The sequence below is a fragment of the Pleurodeles waltl genome, chromosome 1_2, assembly GCF_031143425.1.
Source record: "Pleurodeles waltl isolate 20211129_DDA chromosome 1_2, aPleWal1.hap1.20221129, whole genome shotgun sequence".
In the NCBI taxonomy this organism is placed as follows: Eukaryota; Metazoa; Chordata; class Amphibia; order Caudata; family Salamandridae; genus Pleurodeles; species Pleurodeles waltl.
The window spans coordinates 1,306,698,878-1,306,724,520 of NC_090437.1; the positions used below are offsets into that span (position 1 = coordinate 1,306,698,878).

The 25,643-nt window shown below is 46.5% G+C and overlaps 1 protein-coding gene across 2 annotated transcripts in view; it reads right to left on the reverse strand.

Annotated features, from left to right (window-relative positions):
• EXOC6B (exocyst complex component 6B) overlaps nucleotides 1–25,643 on the reverse strand; it is a 1,319,737-nt gene that overhangs the window by 777,981 nt on the left and 516,113 nt on the right. For both annotated transcript variants that reach the window (XM_069205590.1, XM_069205592.1), the window contains exon 16: nucleotides 20,219–20,330. In XM_069205590.1, coding sequence (XP_069061691.1) covers nucleotides 20,219–20,330 — 112 coding nt within the window. The remainder of the gene's footprint in view (nucleotides 1–20,218; nucleotides 20,331–25,643) is intronic.

Here is a 25,643-nt window from a genome sequence, read left to right on the forward strand (position 1 = left end):
TCCTTTTCCACCGAGCCATCGACCCGCGCATGCTGCACAGCCCCTGCACAGCCGCGGACGCAGGATCCCATGATCTCGATGATCAGGGAGCCAGTGGGCCTCCCAGTTCACCCCCACTCCTCGGTCTTCAGACCTCCCTAGTCCGTTGGAACACATGGAACCAGTTGGAGGCAGGATTCGTCATCATTAGCCCCACTGGAAATCCATTACCACAGACAGGTGGGTCCTCCAGATTGTTTGGAAGGGCTAATACCTCCCTTTCGAGTCTTCTCCTCCAGACATGCCACCTTCATTTGACCACATATCGGAGGATCACATGGCACTTCTCCGTGAGGAGGTCAAAGCTCTTTTGGCCAAAGGAGCTATAGAGAGGGCCCCTGCATCAGAAGTAGGTTGTGGTTGTTATTCCTGCTACTTTCTGGTGCCAAAGAAGGACAAGGGCCTTCGTCCTATCTTAGATCTTCGGTCCCTCAATCTCTTCCTCAAAAAGGAGAAGTTCAAGATGCTGACATTGGCTCAGGTCTTATCTGCCCTGGACCCGGGATACTGGATGGTATGGTTGGACTTGCAGGACGCATACTTCCACATCTCCGTCTTGCCGGCCCCCAGACGTTACCTAAGATTCATGGTAGGCCACAAGCACTTTCAGTTCACCGTGCTCCCCTTTGGCTTTACCAGCGCCCCTCGGGGTGTTCACGAAGATGATGTTAGTGGTTGCAGCTCATCTGCGCAGGTTAGGGGTCCCAGTCTTCCCCTACCACGATGACTGGCTGTTCAAGGCAGATACGCCCCAGAAAGTCGTCTCCCACCTCCAGACTACGGCGAACCTCTTGCATTCACAGGGGTTCACTATAAACATGCCCAAGTCACACCTGACTCCTTCTCAGACGCTCCCTTTCATAGGAGCTGTGCAGTTTTGCGCTTATCCTCCCAAAAAGCGAGTCCAGGATATTCGGGCTACGATACCGATGTTTCAGCCTCTGCCCTGGATTTCAGTGAGAATTACTCTGGGGCTGCTGGGCCTCATGGCCTCCTGCATCCTGCTGGTTCAAAAGGCCAGATGGCATATGCGGGCTCTGCAGTGGGACCTGAAGTTCCAGTGGGTGCAGCATCAGGGGAGACTCTCTGACAAAGTCCAGATCTCGGAAGGAACTGCGAAAGATCTTCAGTAATGGTTAACAAATCAAGATTGGGTCAAGGGCAGAGCCCTCTCCTTTCCCCAACCAGACCTCACAGTAGTGACAGATGAGTCACTCCTGGGATGGGGCGGCCACATGGGAGAGGCAGAGATCAGAGCCTCTGGTCTCTGTTCTTCATTACATTCTATTGGAGCTCCGTGCGATTCGACTACATTGAAAGCATTTCTTCCCTCTCTCAAAAGGAAGGCAGTGGAAGTATTCACGGACAACACCACCGCCATGTGGTACTGTAACAAACAAGACGGAGTGGGGTCGTGGAATCTTTTTCAATAGACCCTTCATCTCTGGTCCTGGCTGGAACATCAGGACATTTCCCTGGTGGTTCAAAATCTGGCGGGTTCCTTGAACACCAGAGCAGACGAATTCAGCAGATGATGCATAGTCGATCACGAATGGCATCTCCATCAGGAGGTGACGCAAGGTCTCTTTCAGCAGTGGGGAGTGCGTTGGTTAGATCTTTTCACCTGCATAGAGAACGCGCAATGTCAGCTGTTTTGTGCGTTGGTGTTTCCAAGGCGGCACTCGCTTGGCGACGCCTTTCTTTTCGAGTGGAGCTCAGGCCTCCTGTATGCCTTTCCGCCAGTACCACTTCTGTCCAGAGTTCTGAAGAAGATCAGGCAAGACCAGGCCCAAGTTATTCTGGTGGCTCCAGACTGGGCATTAAGAGTCTGGTATCCCGAGCTCTTGAGCATAGCCATAGCTCCTCCGATCAGACTGCCCATTCGGGAGGATCTTCTGTCGCAGCAGAAGGGGAGGGTCATCCACCAGTGCCTGTCCACTCTCCACCTCCTTGCATGGAGATTTTGGCCTCCCACCCGAAGTCTGTAACTTCAGCTTGGCAGTCAGGAGTCCCTCCACCAAAATGGTATACGCCTGTCATTGGAAATAATTTGTGGCATGGTGTATCGACAAATCTGTTGATCCTCTCTCTGCACCTCTTTCTGAAGTTCTGCTCTTTGTTATCTCTCTTGCCAAACAGGGCTCTGCCTTGGGCACCCTGAAGGGCTATCTTTCTGCTATCTCTGCCTTCCTGAGGCTACCTGACGAACCTTCTTTATTCACATCTCCCATTGTAGGGAGGTTTATCAAAGGCCTCACACATCTCTTCCCACCTATCCCATTTATCATGCCTTAATGGGATTTAAATTTAATCCTCCCATATCTGATGTGCACTCCATTCGAGCTGCTTCATAGCTGCCCTTTACAGCTCCTAACCACCAAGACTGCCTTCTTGGTTGCCATTACCTCCGCTCGCAGGGTAAGTGAGCTCCAAGCTCTGTCATCTAAACCACCTTTTCTGGCAGCACATCCTGACAAAGTGGTACATCACACTAGGGCTTCTTTTCTCCTTTAAGTGGTAACACCCTTCCATGTAGGTCAATCCATCACCTTGCCTACTTTTTACCCACCTCAACATCCTTCAAATGAGGAGGAGGGACTCCACCACCTGGACCCAAAAAAGAGCGTTGGCGTTCTACCTTGATTGTACTAAAGACTTCTGGGTGGACGATCAACTCTTTGTGGGATATGTGGGGGTGAAGAAAGGGAAGGTGGTGCAAAAGAGAACCATTTCATGATGGGTCCTCCTATGCATCAAAATGTGCTATCCTCTGGCAAAGAAGCAACCCCTGAGGGTTTGCGAGCTCACTCAGCTAGAGCAACTGCAGCTACTACAGCGTTAGCACGAGTCGTTCCAGTCCTGGATATCTGTCAGGCAGCCACATGGGCATCTCTGCACACGTTCACCAAGCACTACTGCCTGGACAGTCAGGTCCGTAGGGACGGCTACTTTGGTCGTTCGGTCCTACAGGAATTCCTGGTGTGATCTTGGTTTGCAGCCCACCTCCGGGGATGGTATTGCTCAGGTATCTATTCAAAAGGTAAGGAATCTGCAACTAGAAGTCTCTATCAGATGTACAAGTTACCTACCTTGGGTAACAATATATCTGGTAGAGACATATTCTAGTTGCAGATTCCTTACTGACCCGCCCATCCTCCCCGCTCTGCGAACTAATTTCTAGGGGCAGGAACTTTCCTTAAAGGGCCCTAGCTTTGGCGAACCACTATCAGTGTTTTTGAAGGCTCTGCGCTTCTGGAGAGGAAAGTCGTGAAAAGAAACTGACATCAGCGTGCCCGAGTGGCGCCTATATATGACCGCAACATCATCACGGCGAATACGATGCCACCAACACCCGCGGAGTCGACTGATGCCACCTGACGGAGTGCAGAGGTACTGCTAGAAGAAAAAGACTCCAGATCCAGTCTGACGCCTGGGGGAATTCAAAAGTTAAGGAATCTGCAATTAGAATATGTCTCTACCAGATATATCGTTACCAAAGGTAGGTAACTTGTACTTCTGCCCAAGTGAAACAGAAATTACCATGCGAGCGTATAGCCTGCCTACCACAACAGACATCTCAACTATGTTTGCCACTTAATTTACAAAGTGATCCCCTAACAGTGGTTTACTTTATACAAAATAATCTCCAATAGCTCCAAATATGGAATGGTGCACTACTGTCAAATGTGTTTCCAGAACCAAGAAATATAAAAGAATTCTGTACTGAGAAAAAAAAGAGGGCAATCTGTACAGACCACAAGGAGGCATTTCATTGTTCCCTGTGATTTTTCTGACCTCCATTCTCGGGAGGGAACATTCATTAATGCAATTACATGATGAGGAATAGCAAACATGGTATGGAGATTGGCTTTTCCTTATTAAGCTAACTAATGGGGCGGGGTGTGATCCATCTAGTGCGTTAAGCAGTAATGGAAAGTCCGCCAAAAAGTACAGAGCTTCCAACAGGGGCACAGCTTGTTCAGTAAGATTGCATGGGGAGGGAGGGTGTTGGGTGGGTAGAGGGTGGACTTCAGTTTTACCGACAATCAGACTGGCATATAATGTTTGAAATACATTATACAACAAGCAGGGTGCATGAGAGGAGACCAAGGGGCAGTGGAAAGACAGAGGAATGCGGATTGGTAGGAGGACTAAGACAGAAAACACAATATTTTGAAAAATTACCAATATTTTTGACGACTTTAAAAACGAAGAGGGAAAGTTTTTGTCTGAATGAATGTAAAAATTCCTGGTGAAATCCGGCAGACACCTCCCCAAACCTGATTGAAAGATTCTATGCCCAACTATTTATCTGAAAATTAATTTATTAGGGAGTGTAACATCCCAAACACCCCCCGAAGCTACGCCCCTAGGTTCCAAGTGGGCAAGATGTATAAAGCAATACAACTCTCTCTCAAACCTCCTTTCGAATTTACATTCGAATAACTCAACGTTTCTAATGCAATTTCTCTATTAAATCACAAGCAAGACATATTTCACTGAAAGTTGGTGTTTTGATTAACTGAATGTCTGTTCCCGATCTGCCCAGCTAGGAGATGGCCTAAATACTTAACAATCGCAACTGTCTGTTGGATTTGTGGCATATTTGTAACTAGATTGCACTTGTCAGTGCTAGATATGTAATGAATGATTCATTAACTGTTCTTCTATGTTAAATAGCTTCATTATGTTTTAAACAGCTGCAGTGCCACAGGCACAAAAGTAATCATTTTAGTAATACGTCTCTGCACATGATTTCTTACTCAAAAATCACCTTTAAATATATTTTGGAAATTCATCCATTTTTCTCCAAACATAGGCTTATATGCTCTGAAAACACATACATTTCCATCTAATAATACACAATTTTGTAATACATATGTTAATTTAATCAAGCAAAACGTTCCAATTTAGAAGGCTACGGTGCACGCAGGGGAGCTACTGACAGGTGCTGGAGAGCTACCAGTAGCTCAGGAGCTACTCATTGGACAAGTCTGATTTAAATGAACTGTGTAAGTATTTCAGAATATATCAGAATTAAGAACACAAATGAAGTACATTTTTCTGAAGTGTGTTGGAAACAAATATTTACACTAGGTGTTGGAATGTCCACACATGTTCTTCTGTGCACTGAATAGTTTTATTTGTGAAACTGTATGCCCGTGCAACTGCCTCACCATCAATACTCCACTCTATGCCACTGTACTCTGCACCACTCCACTCTACATCACTTCATGCTACACCTCTCGACTCTACGCCAATGCACACGTTGTCACTCTACTGTATACCATACTAATCTACTCCACTCCACTCTTCACCACTATGCTCTATGCCATTCTGCAACACTGGACGCCACTTTACTATATGCCAATACACTCTACACCAATGCACTTTACTCTGTAATGCTCAGCTCTATGTCCCTGCACTCTATGCCAATCCACTGTACTCTACTCTAATCTAATCTGCACCACTGCACTTTACACCACTCTACTCCACTACACTCTGCCACTCCATGCACCTGCACTACCCTGCACCACTCCACTCTACGCCACTTTACTCTACTCTAAAACAATCTACTCTATGCCACTGCACTCAACGCCACTCTGCACACTCCACTGTATGCCAATGCACTATACACAGCTGCACACCATCACTGTACTATGCATCATTGCACTCTACGCCACTGCACGCTGACACTTCTCTGCAACACTGACCTCTCTGTCACTCTTCTCTGTACTACTCCACTTTACACAGCAGCGGTCTATACCACTGCACTCTACAGCACTATACTCTGCACCACTCTATGTCACTGCACTCTCTGCCACTTAACTCTGTGCCACCAAGACGTCAGGTGCATCACATTCCTGACCATTTTTCTGACCTGGCACTAACTGAATAGCACCTTTCAGTAAAAGAACTGCCATCTCCTGTTACAATATGGCTACGTAGGAGGGTATGGGGGTATAGAAGTGAGGGTGGTGGAAGGCAGAGGAGTGATATGGGGTGGAGCCTGAAGGAAAGGTGGAAACACTGGTATGATGTAATGGCTTTTCAGGCCGGGAGAAATAAGGACACCCATCCTCTCAAAGGCTCAGAATGGGCTTCAGGGAGTAAGCTAGGACTACTTGCCCAGTAGTGCAGGAGAAGAGTAGGTCGAGGGTCTTTTGATAGATCCACATCTCTTCCCTATGACTCTGCCCATGTAATGCCTGACCAACAGGCTTGGTTGCTGTTGGTTCTGAGGATAGTATTACAGCCACTGGCGAAAGGAAAATGCCTTGAGAAGCCACAAAAATGCCAAAATTGGCGATAATTTCTCAAAGGGGGTATTAGCTGCAGTCCCAAGAATGGAGCTTTCCAACGCCAAATCAGCTTAGTCTCCAAATAAGCATACTCCATTGAATGGCAGGTAGATCAAATTTGCCTGGACGTCAGGAGAAAAGTTGGATATGTGTAGCCAGGCATGTCTCCTGATAGTGACTGAAGTGCCTATTAACCGGGTCACACAGTCAGCAGTGTACAGCCCTAACTTAATAATATGACAGGAAGCATTCTGTCCATCTTGGATCCCCTCCTGGAAATGGCCTCCCATACCTTCTGGCACATGAGGTATCATCATTTGATCCGTGTCCAATAAGGTGTGATTATATCTTGTGAGGAGACTAAGTATTAGTGGACTTCAGAGCCACACTCTCTGCCGAGAACGACGTCTTCCCCTAAACTTTCAGAAAGTGAGCGTGTCACACGGCTGCTAGCGCGGCAGTGGGGAAGTCTTTTCTAACCTTTTTTTTTTACTTTTTAAGTGTATTTGTGGTAGCGTGTGGGAAATACTGTTTTGGGGCGTGCTGTTTTCACTTCTTTTTAATTGGGGCTATTTTATCTTTTATCATTGGTTTTTACCGTTTCTGGAGCCAGGTGCCGTTTCATCCCCTGCACCGGAAGTGAGGGTCTCTTAGACCCTCACTGTCTATTAGAGCCCTCCTTCCGGCCACCAGAAACTCTGTACCACTCAGTTAGCGGTCCAGCTTACGTCAGGCTTCTGGCCCGGCGCCATAAATGAATACAGCTGAGCGGCCGCGCAGTGGACGCGCCGCTGGCGCGCCAAAGGCATGCCTATGGCAAGCCCGTCTGCGCCTGTCTGGGCCCAGAGACTCTGCCCTTTTTTTCAAATGTGCGGCCCCTCAGGGGTTTAGCGGCAAAGCTAAAAATTTGCCTTGCAAGCATAAGGCGCCATCCGATTACAGGTCCGCCTGGACCTGTAAGGAATTCAATTGGGCAGTACAAGCTCCACTAACCTTGAACGAGGCCAGAGCTCAGTATAGGAGGCCTCTGATGTCTGGAATGGCAGCTCAGGAAAAGACGGCAGTTCACAGTCAGCCGTTTCGGTACACTCTCTTAAATGTCCGCTCATTCCCCAAGCACAAACTGGAAATTTGTGAGATGATTGATACTTGGCACATTGACTGTTTGTTTTTAATGGAAACCTGGGGAAAAATAGAATCAGACCCCGACTTTGTTGTAGCATCTCCCCCAGGGTATACCTACTACAGGTTAGACAGACCCCGGAATAGGGGCAGAGGTTTGGCTATTATCTGCAGGGCTACTCTTGTGTGCGTATGGTCTAGTCCCGCCGCTGAAACGTGCGAGACAATGGTTTTTAAGATTTCTCAGAACAATGGAGTACTGTTGGAGGGCTTACTGACTTACCGACCGCCGGGTGCTCTTACAAACTTTGTCCAATCTTGAGTTAAGCTGATAGAACCTATGGTTCTCTTCCAGGGGATCCTCATCAATAGTCATAAACATTGAATATTCCCGCCCTTGTGCGGGGACCCCGGAGCATATATATATATAAAATACATACATATTATCATGTGTAAAACAGCAATGCAGGCTATAATCATAAATAGGCTAAAATGCTTTATTTCTATGCAAGTTTTTTTTTCTTTTTTTTTTTTTTCATATTATAAAATCACAATAGATCATAAATATCTACCTAAGCCCCCAAAAACTGGACTTAGGGAAGTAAACAGCAGTAAATAGCAGAGAAAAATAGAAAAAAACCACATTGAAAAACAATGAAGCATTCTTAGCCAATAGGCTGCATGCAGGTTAACACAGGAGAACCATAAAAACTTTGGCACCGTGCCTTTAAGACCCTGAGCACCTCCAGTATCCCACCATGCCTCAGGGGTGAAGGGAAGGTGACAGTTGGTTCACAGTTAGGTCAGTTCTTTTTTTCGGCTTCTTCTGAGAGGATCCTGGAGCATTGAGCTCTCAGTTTTTCTGAGTTTTTCTTCAGAAAAATCCCTAAAAATAGTGTTTTTCCTGTTTACTCGACAGATAACATCTTTTGTCTGAGTTTGGCAGTCTTTTCTGACAGAAAATGCCATCTCTTTTTGTAAAATGTCCTTCTTGTGGGAAGAAGAAAGCCCAGTCAGACCCACACTCTCTGTGTATTGTCTGCCTGCCACAGAGTCACTGTCCTGACACCTGCAAGTATTGTAAGAAGATGTCAAGGAGGACTCTCAAAGACAGAGAGAAAATCAGGCTGCATGGGCTTCAGGAGAGGAAAAAGTCAACAGCCTCTTCACTTCCCAGGCCTCCAACAGAAGGAATGGCCAGATCGACGTCGACAGGTAGGATTGTGCCTGTTTGTTCTCCATCGACGTCATCGTTGCCACCGTCTCACCGGCATAGATCGCCGTCGACGGTGTCCAGACCGACGTCGAGGGACAAAGCGTCGAAGCATGGACAGCACATGGGTACATCTCCGTCGACGGCAGGCCGCCGTTCGGCGTCAAGCCATCTCCGGCGCTCCCGTTCGCCGTCGAGAACGTCTCGCCCCTTGGCGTCGAAGGATAAGACGTCAAAATCGCCACGACGGCATGAACATCCGCCGTCGACCACTCGCCACTCAACGTCGAGGCACACGACGGCGAGTAGGTCCAGATCCCGCGATCGACGCTCGGCGTCGAGACATTCAACGTCAAGGCTTTCGACATCAAGACCTTCGACGTCGAGAACAGCCGAGCCATCGCATCTTTCGACGTCGAGGATGCAATATACGTCGACACAACCTTCAGCTGTGTCACAGGCAGTAGAGCCAGCGGATAAAGCTCCCTCACCGGTGGTCTCTATACGGAGTGCATCATCCCATTCCAGAGCGGGCTCATCGGGGCATGTTTCTCCCATCACTCTATCACCTAGATGGTTAGAGAGCCTCAATAGACCGGCAGCATCCCCGGATTCCCAATACTCTAGGATGTATTCTCCTACTGCCTCATTACCTAGAACGCCATCGCCTACAACTAGAGCAGGACGGGCTCGTTCTGCTCCTCGTCAGCCGACCACAAGACCTGCACACTCTGCTACAGCTTCTCGTAGCAGGTCTCGTTCCCGAAGGAGAACCAGGTCGCGAACACCACACAGAAGATCATCCTCTTGGTCTTCTTCAGGATCGTCTGTTGGGCGCTACTCCCCCACACTGACAGATTCTCCACCTGCTAGGATCTCACCGGTGGATGATATCACCACTTTTAATGAGGTTCTTTTAAGGGGAGCGCAGAAACTAAATATTGAGGTGCCGGAGCCGGCCACCTCATCCTCAGTAATCTTTGAGACTCTACAACACAGATCAGTCTCGAGAAAACTGCTGCCACTAGTACCGGGTTTGCTGCAACCTACTATGGACACCTTTCTGACTCCAGCCACTCTCAAGTCTGCCCCGGCTAGGATTCAAAAGAAGTACAAAGCTCCGGAGCAAGATCCTTTATTCCTGCGGAAGGATCCGCCACCGGACTCTGTTATCTTAGCCGCAGCCAGAAAAACACACTCTGTGGCATCATCTTCCACAGTCCCCCCGGATAAGGAGAGCAGACACCTAGACTCCCTGGGGAGAAAGATGTGCGGTACGGCGGCATCTGCTATGAAGGTCTCCAGCGCCTCAGCACTTCTGGGCAGATATGACCGCTCTCTGTGGGACTCACTCCACAGATTTACAGAGAAGTTGCCCAGGGAAGATAGACAGGACTTCCAGGAAATCTTGCAGGAAGGGGGCATAGTATCTAACCAGGTCATCAGCGCGGCGGCGGACGGGGCGGATTTGGCTGCGCATGGGTATGCGCACGGAATCTGCGCTAGGAGGTCTTCCTGGCTACGGCTCACTGGTCTGAAACAGGAAGCACAACAACGTATTTTAAACCTCCCATTCAGCGGGAATTCGTTGTTCGGTACCCACGCGGATGAAGAGATGGCCCGAATGAAAACAGAGGTGGACACTATGAGGGCAGTGGGCCTGGAACGTAAGAAAGACTTCAGGCGGAGGTACAGGCCGTACGACAGACGCCCATTCCAGCAGAGGGTTCAAACCCCTCACTGGTCTCAGAGGCCACAGCAACGACAGGGGCGTCCCCTGTTTCAGGCGCGTAGACCCACAAGAGACCGAGGGGCAAGTAGACCTCAACAGTCTACAGCAAAGACACCAACAAAGCAATGAAGCATTGCTTCCCTCAGCACTGTGCACCACTCCGGTGGGGGGAAGTATTACGCATCATCTTCACGAGTGGCACTCCATCACAAAAGACAAATGGGTGCTCAATATTGTCGAACATGGCTATTCTCTTCTTTTCAAAAAACCTCCTCCACACTTGCCACCAGCAAGATGTTTTCCTTCTCATCTCAGCCTGCTACGCAAGGAAGTTCTTGCACTCCTACAAAAGAAAGCTGTAGAAAAGGTTCCACCGGCACAAAGAGGAAAAGGGGTGTACTCCCGTTACTTTCTGGTGGCGAAAAAGGGTCAACAGGGCATCTTCAGGCCAATTCTAGACTTACGGCTCCTGAACAAGTACATAAGAAAACAGAAGTTCAGGATGCTAGCCCTTCACCAGATTGTTCCGCAACTGCATCAGGGAGACTGGATGTGCTCCATCGACCTACAGGATGCATATTTTCACATCCCAATAGCATCCAAACATCGGAAATTCTTACGTTTCCAAATAGCGTCACAGCACTACCAATTCAGAGTCCTACCATTCGGCCTGAAGTCTGCACCCCGAGTCTTTTCAAAATGTGTAGCAGTGGTAGCGGCACATCTTCGAAGACAAAAAATATTTGTCTACCCCTACCTGGACGACTGGTTATTGAAGGCTTCCTCTCTGGATCAGGCGAGAAAACATCGAGACATTGTACTAAGAACTTTCGAGTCTCTAGGTCTTCAAATCAACCACAACAAGTCAACCCTGATTCCAACACAAAACCTCCACTACCTGGGAGCTATACTAAACACAGAGCTCCAAAGAGTGTATCCTTCGGAGGAACGACATTTATCGATCCACAGGAAGTGTCAACAACTATTAAAAGCCGATGCACCTACTGCTCGTCAGGTGACATCGCTTCTGGGCTCCATGGCTTCATGCATCTTCATTGTCCCGAACGCCAGGCTACACATGAGGCCCCTTCAGGAGGCATTAGAGAACAACTGGAGCCAAAAGACTGGTCGCTGGGACGACAGAGTGCGACTACCAGCAGCGGCTTTTCAATCACTACAATGGTGGATGCACAGACCTCACCTGTCGATAGGTTCTCCGTTTCACCAGACAATTCCAGCCGACACTCTGGTAACGGATGCGTCTCTTCAGGGTTGGGGTGCTCATCTGGGTTCCTTCCAAGCTCAGGGTCTGTGGTCCGACAAGGAAAAGAACTATCACATAAATCTACTGGAGCTCAGAGCGGTCCATCTGGCTCTCAAATCTTTCTCTCCATTGGTTCAGGGGAAATCTCTCCTAATTCAGACAGACAATACAACCACAATGTATTATCTGAACAAACAGGGGGGAACAAGATCACTACCTCTATCTCGAGAGTCCCAAACGATATGGCATTGGCTCCTGGCCAGGGGAATGTCTATCACAGCGGTACACCTGCCAGGTCAGCAAAACGTAGAGGCAGATTTCCTGAGCAGACATCTAGAAGATGCGCACGACTGGGTCCTACACGACGAAGTCGCCGAGGACATCTTCGGTCAATGGGGTCGACCCCAGTTGGATCTCTTTGCAGACGAAGTAAACAAAAAATGCCCAGACTTCGCATCCAGGTTCTGCCGTCCGGGATCTCAAGGGAATGCCCTGTTGATCAACTGGTCAGGGATATTTCTCTACGCCTTTCCACCGATTCCCCTCATACCGGCAGTAATCAACAAACTTTACAACTCCAGAACCAAAATGATTCTGATAGCGCCACAATGGCCCCGCCAATTCTGGTACACGGATCTACTCAACTTATCGGAAAAACCTCACAGGAGGTTGCCGTGCAGACCGGATCTCCTGAGCAGAATGGAAGGCAGAATCCTACATCCCAACCTTCCCTCTCTGAGCTTGACAGCATGGCTCCTGAATTCCTGCAGTATGGGCACCTAGGGCTCTCACAGGAGTGCATGAACATCTTGAAAGAGTCAAAACGACCTTCCACGCGGCGTTCTTACGCTTTTAAGTGGAAGAGATTTTACATCTGGTGCTCTCAACAAGGTATAAACCCCATACGAGCTCAGGAGGATGTCATACTGTCCTATTTGCTTCATCTGGCGAAGTCTGGTCTGCAGGTATCATCTATTAAGGTACATTTGTCGGCAATTACAGCTTATCGTAAGTCGCCTTCTCAGGAATCCTTCTTTACGATACCTGTAGTCAAGGATTTCTTAGAAGGCTTGAAAAAGGTTTTTCCTCCCATTCGGAGACCTTCTCCTCCATGGGAACTGAATGTAGTCCTGTCAAAACTTATGGGCCCTCCCTTTGAACCTATCCACAAGGCCTCTTTACAGCACCTTACGTGGAAGACGGCTTTTTTGGTGGCCATTACTTCAGCGAGGAGGGTCAGCGAAATTCAGGCTCTGTCTTGCAGAGAACCGTACACGGTTTTTCACGATAATAGAGTGGTTCTGCGAACTCACCCATCTTTCCTTCCGAAGGTGGTGTCAGAATTCCATATCAATCAGACTATATCTTTACCGACTTTCTTTCCCAATCCGGAGACTCCGGCTGAGAAAGCATTGCATTCTTTAGACTTGAAAAGAGTGCTGAAATTCTATTTGGACAAAACAAAACCGATTAGACATTCTAACCATTTGTTTCTGAATTATGGTCATTTAAGAACAGGAGAGGCAGCGTCTAAACGAACGATATCAAGATGGATTGTGTCTTGTATTGTTAACACTTACCAGCTGGCTAATAAGCAATTACTGGCTAGGCCAAAAGCGCATTCCACAAGGGGAAAAGCGGCTACTGCTGCCCTCCTTAACAATGTACCAATTTCCGAGATTTGTAAGGCTGCTACATGGAAGTCTGTGCATACCTTTACTAAGCATTACTGTTTAGACTCGGATGCAAGAGCGGATGCCCAGGTGGGGCAGGCCTCTCTTAGAAATCTATTTGCATGAATATGTATTCTTTCCTGCACTTCTTTCAGACAGTCCGCAGAGTCTAGGGATGGGCTTGCTAATCTATTCAATGTTTATGACTATTGATGAGGATCCCCTGGAAGAGAAGGATAAGTTACTTACCTGTAAATCCTAGTTCTCTTCCAGGGGTATCCTCATCAAAGTCATAAACAACCCACCCTCCTCCCCGGACTCAAGTCTCCTAGAAGTGCAGGACAGATTATCTTTCTGATCAGTTACACAGATTGTCACCGTAAAAAAGTACTGACCTAACTGTGAACCAACTGTCACCTTCCCTTCACCCCTGAGGCATGGTGGGATACTGGAGGTGCTCAGGGTCTTAAAGGCACGGTGCCAAAGTTTTTATGGTTCTCCTGTGTTAACCTGCATGCAGCCTATTGGCTAAGAATGCTTCATTGTTTTTCAATGTGGTTTTTTTCTATTTTTCTCTGCTATTTACTGCTGTTTACTTCCCTAAGTCCAGTTTTTGGGGGCTTAGGTAGATATTTATGATCTATTGTGATTTTATAATATGAAAAAAAAAAAAAAAAAAAAAAAACTTGCATAGAAATAAAGCATTTTAGCCTATTTATGATTATAGCCTGCATTGCTGTTTTACACATGATAATATGTATGTATTTTATATATATATGCTCCGGGGTCCCCGCACAAGGGCGGGAATATTCAATGTTTATGACTTTGATGAGGATACCCCTGGAAGAGAACTAGGATTTACAGGTAAGTAACTTATCCTTCTGTCCCCCAAGACAATAATCCTTGGTGATTTTAATATGCACTTTGACAAGATTTGTACTCCAGTGGTTAGGAAGTTCTTAGATCTAATGGAGGCCCTGGATTGGACCCTCAGAGTCTCGGCAGCTACTCATAGTGCAGGACATATACTAGATGGGGTCTTTGCTCGTACTTCTCTACAGCTGGCCTTAACTAACACCCAGTTAAGCTGGATGGATCATTATCTGCTAAACTTCAAAATTGACACCACGCACTCTCCTGCTTTGCATGAGTTTGAGAACAAAGTATTTAGGCCATGGAAGCAGATTTAAGTGGAAGAGCTAGTCCCGGCATTAGAAGAGGGCTGGGACAAGGCCTACAAACTAGCTCGGCCCTTGCTTGACATCTTCCAGCTAGGGGTTGAAACGGCCATGGCTCAACTGGCTCCCCCTAAGATTCTGGGGCCTTGTAGCCGGAAGAAGCTTGGTCAACCTTGGTTTACGAGCAAATTTAAATCTTTCCAGAGAAATTACCGACAACAGGAGCGCCGGTGGAAATTAAACCCAGTCCCAGAGGAGAGGGTTGTATTAAAGTCCACCCTCAAGGCTTATAAAGCGGCGCGTTTTAAGGCCAAATCTAATTTTTATACTGCCAAAGTTAAGGAGGCATTAAATGCCCCTAGAGAACTTTTCAAGGTGATAAAGGCATTATCCACTCCCCTTAGGCCTCTTGATCTGGAAAATTCTCAGGAGTTCTGTGATAAGGTTGCTAGGCACTTTGAGAACAAAATCCTTCAAATACACGCAAATGAGACCTCTAGGGAACTCTTCTCTACGGTATCTACTGACTCTAAAGCTAGTGGTAAAGTCATATCGTATTTCCATATCCCTCCTCACGACAGTATTAGAAAGATGATTTTAGAAATAAAGTCTGGTTCCCCTTTGGATCCGTGCCCCCCTTCTATCTTTAAATTGGCCCCTGACCGGATGGCTCGGGCGTTAGCTCCTATTTTTCAAGAGGTTCTGATATCTGGGATGTATCCCTCCTTATGGAAGGAGACCATAGTTGTTCCCCTTAAGAAGAAGGCAGAGGGCGACAGCCAGGACCTAAACAATTTACAGCCAATAGCGCTTCTTCCCTATCTGGCAATGATTTTAGAGAAAATCTTGAATGTGGAACTGGTTGAATTCTTAGTGGAAGTAGGAGGTCTTGACTGCTCTCAAGATGGTTTCAGAAAGGCGCACAGTATGGAGACTGCCTTGATTTCATCCTCTGATGTTATTCGGAAACTGGTAGATGAAGGTCAAGGGGCTATCCTAGTACTATTAGATCTATCGGTGGCGTTTGATACTATCTCCCCTCATCTACTGACATCCCGCCTTTGTCAAGTAGGGATCAGAGAGCAAGCCCTCAAGCTTCTGGAATTTTTTCTTACACACAGATGGTCCACTGTAAGCTGTGGTAATTTCAGATCCACACCTTATCTATTACCCTGTGGGATACCACAGGGATCTTCTTTGAGTCCTACTCTGTTTAATGTGTATGTTGCCCCGCTGGCTAGTCTGATTCGCTCTTTTGGTTTTATCCCATCCTCTTATGCAGACGATACTCAGCTTATTATCCCAATTAAAAAGCCTTGGGAGGAGGTTGCGGATCGGTTCAATAACTGTATGCAAGCAGTCAGTAATTGGATGAAGACAAACTGGCTCAAAATGAATGCCACTAAAACCGAAATTCTCTGTTTTGGACCGGGAAAAGAGTTATGGAGCTCACGCTGGTGGCCCTCAGATTGTGGCATGCTCCCTGTTCCCACCACTACCAGTAGGAATTTGAGTATTCTTTTTGATGATCGTTTATCCTTTAAAAATCTGGGAAATCACACCTTAAAGACATGCCTTTGGCTCATTAAAATGCTGAGGAAAATGTTTCCTTATCTCCAGCATGAATGGAGAGTCTCTGCTGTTTTAGCATTGGTTATGTCGAAAGTAGATTATTGTAACGCCTTATTCCTTAATTTGGACAAGGCCTTGATTAATAAGCTGCAATTGGTTCAGAACGCTGCTGCTAGAGCGGTTCTCAACCTCTCACGGTGGGTATCAGTCAGAGAGAGTCTCAAACGATTACATTGGCTCCCGGTGGCTCAGCGTATTATCTTTAAATCGCTCTGTTTGATGTATAAAGCAACTCACGGGATTGGTCCTCGCTACCTCACCACCAGGCTCTGTTGGCATGCTCCTAAGAGAAATCTGAGGTTCTCCAAAGCCTACCGAATCCAGGTCCCCTGCACTTATGAAGCCAAATGGGGTGATAAAGCTTTCACCATGGCTGCTGCCAAAGGTTGGAACTCGCTTCCCTTGAACATCAGGCAAGAACTTTGCTACCTAAGGGTAAGGAAATTGGTTAAAACATGGCTCTTCCCCCGATAGCCCCTGCTCGGTGCTCCGGTTCATACCCCTAAGTAATTTTCTTTTTCTCTAATATCTGCTTTTTTGGGTGATTTCTTTTAATCTTGCTTTTCCCTCCTCTCTCACCTTCTATATTAGCGCTTCGATGCTCTTCGTGAGTCGGAATGCCCTCTACAAATACGACATACATACATAGTTTGGGCTCAATCTGAGAGGAATGTTGGAAAGGTTCCTGCCGAATGGCCTGGTGAGCAGGATACCTGATTGACGCAGCTTTCAGACGAATGGTGGGCTGAAAAGAAGGATGTGTCACCTGGAGACATACGATAATGGCATGTCACTAGCCTGCTGACTGCAGGGATGGAAGATGTGTTCTCCAGGCTATCAAGACTGGATCCAAAAGGGCATCAGTGAAAAGTAACAGGGGTTGCACTGTAGGCACGAGGACCTTGGATAGGAACATTGGTCTTAACTTCAGTTGTTGGCAATAGTAAGGTTAAAAACTCAGCAGCTTCTTCACCACCATATGAAACGATATCTCTTCAGGTGTGGGTGGTCTGGTGGGGAATTCCATGTCCAATTCAGGAAAAGTGTCAAGTCAGCTTCCTAACTTGACAAATGGCCTTGTAATGGTTGTCCTTGGTCACCACCATCACCCCCCATAAGGATAAGGGTCACGAAGATCTAAGCCTGTGCCAAATAGGCCATAAATGTGGCTTCTGAATTCCCCCTCATCTTCTACCAACCATTGGGCCTCTCTTCACAACCTGTTCTGTGGCGCAACTTTGGGGTCTGATACTGGTGGTGACAGTAGAGGGGAAGCCGTTCAGGAAACTGTCGGATGCAGCATTGATTACCAGAGTGACAGGTCGAATGAGTGTCAAGCTGGCTTCAGACAAGGTAGAACACCCTTGAGCAGAGCCGGAATCATTGCAATAAATAGTGGATGGCTGCACGCCGGATGGCATTAATGCTCTTGCAAAGTCAGACTACATGGTGTTCAGATACACAGAGTGATCCGAGCCTGAAGTCGGAAATTCAGGGAAGCATGAAGCCAGCACCAGAAACTCAGGCTGTGAAGGCTCCGGTACCAAAGGTTCTGGTAAAGATGGAAGGGTGAGGTGGGTCGGGGGCAGGGTCCAGTAATATCACTGGAGCGGGGCTACTGAGAGGAGCATTAGTTAGCTACATGGCTACAAACTCTGGTTGAAGATCTGAAGACTTTGTGGGAGTAGGAGGACATCTTGACTTACATTTTGTATTTTTTTTTATGTCTACTTTTCTTACTCTTGAAGAGTGTGAGAAGGGTGACCTGGAGCAAGGTCGTGAACACCACCAACTACGCTTTTCCTAAGTTGCTCGTGCATGAAGGGTTTTGCCTTCCTCTCTTTTATGGGCTTCGGGTGCAAGCTTCACCGGGGGTCACAGGTGCGAGAGTCATGGTCTAACCGGAGGCAGATAGAATGGGTGTCCATAATAGAGATCTGCCCATCTCAGTCCCTACAGGGGTTAAAACCAGATTTCTTTGGTGATGACATGCATAATTAAATTTGTTGTCTGTGAGGAAAAACTCCTCAGAAAGAGTGACCTCCAGATCCGCAAAGCTACAGGGAAAAATGGGCTGATGTTGTTATGTCATGGTGGGCACTGTATTGCTTCAGTGACGTCATCTGACAACACTTCTAGCCTTGATACAAAGCCAGCAGCCCCTACCAGTGACGTGTGAGCTTCGAAGTTTCCAGATCCAGTTTGAGGCCTGGAATTATTCTAAAGGTGAGGCATCGGCAGGTAGAAGTATATAGTACAAAATTTACCAATGACATCATTGGACTCTGTGACTTTCATTATGTATATGCCATTGCCTGAATGTGATGTATACATCACAATACGATAAATCTGATCACCAATATTACGTTTAGTTCAGATTCTATAAATAGAACTTAGGGATGAGACATTTGTATTAGTTCTGTATTAGGTCTAAAACCATACACTTCATTGTCCCTTTGAAATACACACTGCAAAATGATGTCTACAACTATGCATCATAAGCTTAAGGACCAAATAAAGTCCTCTTTCACTTGGATGCATAGTTTGTCTTTTGCCCCTTCTGCTATTGAAAGTTAAGATCTATATAAGTGTGTTATTGGCAATTTTACAGCAGCATCCAGAAATCTTGTATGCCAGCCACACCCCAACAGATGTCAAATGTGATGCCAATTAGACTGATTATAGAGCACTATTTACCTTTTGTTAAAATAATCATTTTTTATTAACATGCAGTTAGTAGTATCCTACTGATCAAAATATTCTATAGTACTCTGATAATCAGTATTGCACTGATTTATTTAATGAACATTTATAATACGCCAAAGGTAGGCCTACAGTAGAGCTTCAACGTCAGTCACAAATTTCCAGGAGTAAACTCATGTGTAAGCATGTACACATACTTACATATACATGGTGTGCAGCTACACGTGTATATACACTGATGAAGAGAGCACTTTTTCCCCTCCATAGGAAAAATGTTTCTAAAATGGTGAAATCACTTTTGCTTACATCTATATGCGTGGTGTCTACAACGCAACCCCCCCCCGACCCCTGCCCAAATTCCTCCTCCCACAGTTTCCTCCCTAGATACAGATTTACTTCTGACCTTAAACAGAGCAAATATTCCAATGTTTCCAAGGTGGGATGCCCCTTGAATGTTGATGTTGTGAACACTGAATTAACATATACAGGTTTTTAGTCATAAAACAGCCATTAGCACACAAAATGACTACTTAAGTGCACAAATGGCTTTGAGAATCATCCTTAAGGTTGTTAACAAGAATATTTATGAACACAGACTTCAAGGGGACACCATACCAATAATTTATTTCAAGGTAAAAAACAAAAAGTCCTACTCAATAATGAGGCCTATGTTTACCCTGCATTATTCTATTACTGCCCCTAACGTTTTAGTGGAATTTAGTACAATATTTCTTAATTATGTTTTAAAGCTGACTTTGATTTCTTATCTCTGAACTGTTCTGAATTGAGTTTATTTACTCCTGAATCCATGCCATGGGTCCTCTGCATGGGCAACCTTTAAAATGGGTCAAGCTACCAAAAGGAGAAAATGGAGCACCTTTGAGGACCTTAGGACAAACTCTGTCTCTGAATAGTTTCCTGTAAGTGCAATGGAAGCGGAGTTAAAGCAAACAGAAGCCATCTTTTCTTCCACTGACAACTAGATCTGATCTGAAGGAGGCTCGGAGGATTCCGATCGTCACAAAACAGTTTCAGATACACAACTTTTAACGCTATGAAGGAATGTGTGACCCAAGCTACAAATACTGTTTTTTTTTTTTTTAGATTAAAAGTATGAAATGTCTTACCAATATCCACACCATCATTGTTTTATTCACTAGGTGTCACACTATCTAGCAAAATGTGACCGGATCTAAATGACTTTTCTAGGAATAATATTCAGCCTGCCCTCACAGAAGTAGGTCTTGTAGATAGATCCTGATATGGCCGACAAGGCTGGGGATCCTGTTATGAAGCTTCATAGATGCATACTGATACACAGGGAAATGTAAAGAGTCCCTCACACACTGTGTTTCCATACCTCGGTCAGTCCAATGTTCTTCCTCTTAATCACTGTCTGTAAACAGTTATTTAATGTTCGGGTCAGGAGAAGATTTGTGGATTTTCTAATCATGTCGTCGACCTCGGTTGAGCTGTAAGCAGAAAAAAAAAGGTACTCAAAATATAGACTCTGAAAGAAAGGCTTACAAAATGTGCCATAAAAACCCATACAAGGCGTTAAATGCTGCCTTGTGGGAAGTTCTATGTTGGACTTGCCCAAAGGTGCAGTGGGATTCCTTTTTATCAATCCAATAAGCATTTGCTCAATTTCTGTTGCCATCGCCACATAATTGTTATGTAAACAAATCAGTTTTTTTTTTAAAGAAAAAAAAATCAATAAAAGTGGCATGCAAACTCCCAATATCAATGTAGATATCCATACAGAAGAAACACAAAGAAAACAATGCAATGCAAAAGGTCTCACATTTGTGAGAAGTAGAGCTTTTGGCATTGTAAATGATAATGTCTTTTACCTATGTGTTTTGGTTTGGAGTGTAGTGTGGGAGATGTATGCCAGGTGCCACAGCAACCCTCCCAGGCTTGCGCTGCAGGAGAGAGGACACAACAAGGCCGCCATCTTGGGAGTGTCATTCCTACAGACTGGCTGTGATATTATACACAGGAGTGCAGAGGAGGATGGGGAAGCGTCTGCACCTGTGACATCAACTGGGGGGGGTATTCAAGGTGGGGCCTCTTCAAAACAGGAAGCAGTGCTATCCCAGCGCTGTTTTAGATAGTGCTTCCAGAAATGGCATCAGCAAGGTCGCAGTAGCTGTGAGGGGACTGTCAGAGCGATGACACCAGTGAATTCTGAGGGGAGGAAGTGATGGAGTTTGCTCCACTTTTGTACCTTATGATACGCTGCTCCTCTCACTGTGGCACCCTTTCGCTAGCTTCTTTGCGCTACAGGGGTAGGAAAATGGCTGCCTCTACTCACTGGACTCTATTTGAAGAGGTTCAATTTACATCCAAAGCCTAGATAATTTTGGCCATCAAGCTTGAGGCCGTGAAGTACTTGGGTCTGGAGTCACGACTCCTTTTCCACCATTTTGGAGACAACACCTTTCGCCATCTTCTTGCATAAAACTAGCCTATGTGCTTGGTTGGTGACCTTCCGGAGATTATCAAGAGCACGAGCTATCGCCTAGCATTAAGATTTACTGAAGTCAGTTGGTTAATGCACCCACTGCAGATGCCTTGACAGAACGAGAATGTCATAGATTACAATCCTGACAGTTTTTGCACCTCTTCATCTCTGCAAGGTCGATGCAAATCAATTACAGCAATTTTGTTAAGAATGGCATCTGCTTTGCAGTGCTATGAAATGTCAGAACCTGTATTACCAAGCACTATACAAAAAAAAGGTTATTCCCAGACTGACCCAACACGCACCAGACAAAGACCCTAGGGGGCAGGATGTGGCGTAAGAGCCAGAGCTGCTGACTCTGGAGCCGGGGAACACGGTTTGAGTCTCGGTGCTGGCTCAACATCATGTGATTCTGGGCCAATCACTTAATCTCCCCTTGCTACCAAAAATGATTGTGTTCTTGTGTAATGGAACCCGTGCTCATGTAAAGCACTGTAATACCTTTGTATCGAGTTCGCACTAACTGAACTCAATTTGAAGAGGCCCAATTTACATCCAAAGGCTAGATATTTTTTGCTATCAAGCTTGAGGTCCCGAAGTGCTTGGGTCTAGAGTCACAACTCTTTTTCCACCATTTTGGAGACAACACCTTTCGTCATCTTCTTGCCTAGAACTAACCTATGTGCTTGGGTGGTGACTCTGCGGAGCTTATCAACTGCACATGCTATCACCTAGTGTTAAGCTCTACTCAAGTCAGTTGGTTAATGTACCCACTGAAGAGGCCTTGACAGGACGAGAATGTCACAGATTACAATCCCGACATAGCTTTTTCACCGCTTCATCTCTGCAAGGTTGATGCAAATGAATTATAGCGATTCTAAGAGTGGCACCTGCTTTGCCAGCGCTATAAAATGGCAGAACCTGTATTGCCAAGCGCTATATATAAAAAAAAAAAAAAGAAAAAAGAAAAAAAAAAAGAGTTATTCCCACACTGCTCCAACATGCACCAGACAAAGAACCCTAGGGGAGAGGATGTGGTGTAAGGGCCGGAGCTGCTGACTTTGAAGCTGGGTAACACGGTTCGAGTCTCTGTGCCAGCTCAACATCCTGTGATTCTGGGCAAATCACTTAACTTCCCCTTGCTACCAAATTGAATGTGTTCTTGTGTAGTGTAACCGGTGCTCATGTAAAGCGATGTAATACCTTTATATCAATCAATCAATCAGCATTTATAAAGAGCGGCTTATCACCCGGGAGGTCTCAATGTGCTAGCTGGGGGACACGGGTCAGTCGAAGAGCCAGATCTTGAGGTCCTTCCAGAACTGTGCTAGCGAGGGGGACTGCCTGGAGTGCAGCAGCATCATGTTCCAGGCCTGTGCTGCGAAGTAGGAGAAGGATCTTTCTCTAGCTGTGTTCTTCTTGATTCTTAGGATGGTGGTGAGGGCCAGTTGAGAAAAGCGGAGTTGCCTGGAGGGTGTGTAGAAGGAGAGGCGGTGTATGAGGTAGGGAGGTCCAATGCTGTGAAGGACCTTGCATTCGTGCGTCAGGAGCTTGAAAGTGATGCGTGTGTTGACAGGGAGCCAGTGTAGGTCTCTCAGGGGGGTGGAAATGTGGCTGTGGATGTCCAGAATCAGTCTGGCCACAGCGTTCTGTATTCTCTGTATCGAATTTGCAATGTATAAAACTGCCCAAAAAAAAAAAAAAAAAATCGCTCCAATACCTTTGTGTCGAGTTTGCGATACATAAAACTGCAAAAAAGAAGGCGCTCCAATACCTTCTTGTCGAGTTCACGCTACCTAAAGTGCAAAAAACAAAAAAAACAAAAAAACTCTCCTTCCTTCAAGTTCGCACTACATAAAATTGCAAAAAATAAATAAAAAAAGACCCCAAAGACATTGCAAAGAAACAGCAAGATGCCCGAAAACCAGGGAGAGGAAGAAACCACATACGGCCACACAGCGCGAAGCCGAGAGGCAAAAGAAAAAATGGTGCACCAGACTAAGTTACATGGCCGATCGTGCAATAATCCTTGTAACAGGGTCAGTCTCCAAGGCGGTAACAAACCAGCCTCAAAGCAGGACAAACGTAAAGCATTTACCAACAACATCAATAGATTTTTGAAAAACAGGCCCAGGAATGAAGGAATGTGATGGGTGTGCGATGGGCATGGATAAAAGCCCCCAGAATGGATTACAACACGTCGAGAAGAACAGCACTTTTGCGCTGCTATGCTCAGGCTTAAATCTGTAGTGAATATCGCATCAGAGGCCTGGCACTTTCACTGTATGCATTATTCTGTTTAGTTATGTTCTATATGTGCCGAACCAGGATACATTTTCACTGTCTTTTTAGGTGTCAAATAAGTTTGGTGCAGATACTTAAACTAGATAAATTTGAAATACGGGTTCCACATGCTCTTCATGTATTGCAGAATGTCTGACCACTCCTTTTCACTAAATGCCCAACCAATCTTTCCCTCCCATCCAATTTTAATGCGATCTATGCTGGAGTAGAAAGTGAGGGATAAAGTATTAAATAGGATAGTGTAGGAAGTTGGCTCTGTATGTACTATTTCAAAGGAAGAAATAGCATGCACAGAGTCCAAGGGTTCCCCTTAGAGGTAAAATAGTGGCTAAAAAAGATAATTCTAATGCTCTATTTTGTGGTAGTGTGGTCGAGCAGTAGGCTTATCAGAGGGTAGTGTGAAGCATTTGTTGTACACACACAGGCAATAAATGAGGAACACACACTCAAAGACAATTCCAGGCCAATAGGTTTTTATATAGAAAAATATATTTTCTTAGTTTATTTTAAGAACCACAGGTTCACGCTTTACAAGTAATACTTCAAATGAAAGGTATTTCACTCAGGTATCTTAGGAACTTTGAATCAACACAATATCATGTACAGTTTTAGCTAAAATGGCAATAAGCTATTTTAAAACTAAACAGTGCAATTTTCAACAGTTCCTGGGGGAAGTAAGTATTGGTTAATTTTGCAGGAAAATAAACCACCTACAGGGTTCAAAGTTGGGTCCAAGGTAGCCCACCGTTTGGCGTTCAGAGCAACCCCAAAGTTACCACACCAGCAGCTCAGGGCCGGTCAGGTGCAGAGGTCAAAGTGGTGCCCAAAACGCATAGGCTTCAATGGAGATGGGGGTGCCCCGGTTCCAGTCTGCCAGCAGGTAAGTACCCGCGACTTCGGACGGCAGACCAGGGGGGTTTTGTAGGGCACGGGGGGACACAAGTCAGCACAGAAAGTACACCCTCAGCGGCACAGGGGTGGCCGGGTGCAGAGTGCAAACAGGCGTCGGGTTTGCAATTGATTTCAATGGGAGACCCAGGGGTCTTTTCAGCGCAGCAGGCAGGCAAGGGGGGGCTCCTCAGGGTAGCCACCACCTGGGCAAGGGAGAGGGCCACCTGGGGGTCGCTGCTGCACTGGAGGTCGGATCCCTCAGGTCCTGGGGGCTGCGGGTGCAGTGTCTTTACCAGGCGTTGGGTTCTTTGAAGCAGGCAGTCGCGGTCAGGGGGAGTCTCTGGATTCCCTCTGCAGGCGTCGCTGTGGGGGCTCATGGGGGTCAACTCTGGCTACTCACGGGCTCGCAGTCTCCGGGGAGTCCTCCCTGTAGTGTTGTTTCTCCGCAGGTCGAGCCGGGGGCGTCGGGTGCAGAGTGGAAAGTCTCACGCTTCCGGCGGGAAACTTGGAGTCCTTTAAAAGTTGTTTCTTTGTTGCAAGTTTCAGTCTTTGTGGAACAGGGCCGCTGTCCTCGGGAGTTCTTGGTCCTTTTAGATGCAGGGTAGTCCTCTGAGGCTTCAGAGGTCGCTGGACCCTGGGGGTTGCGTCGCTGTTGCAGTTTTTCTCGAAGTGGGGAGACAGGCCGGTAGGGCTGGGGCCAAAGCAGTTGGTGTCTCCGTCTTCTCTGCAGGGCTTCAGGTCAGCAGTCCTTCTTCATCTTCAGGTTGCAGGAATCTATCTTCCTCGGTTCTGGGAGACCCTAAATACTCAATTTAGGGGTGTGTTTAGGTCTGGGGGGTTAGTAGCCAATGGCTACTAGCCCTGACGGTGGCTACACCCTCTTTGTGCCTCCTCCCTGAGGGGAGGGGGGCACATCCCTAATCCTATTGGGGGAATCCTCCATCTGCAAGATGGAGGATTTCTAAAAGTCAGAGTCACCTCAGCTCAGGACACCTTAGGGGTTGTCCTGACTGGCCAGTGACTCCTCCTTGTTTTTCTCATTATCTCCTCCGGCCTTGCCGCCAAAAGTGGGGCCGTGGCCGGAGGGGGCGGGCATCTCCACTAGCTGGGATGCCACGTGGCA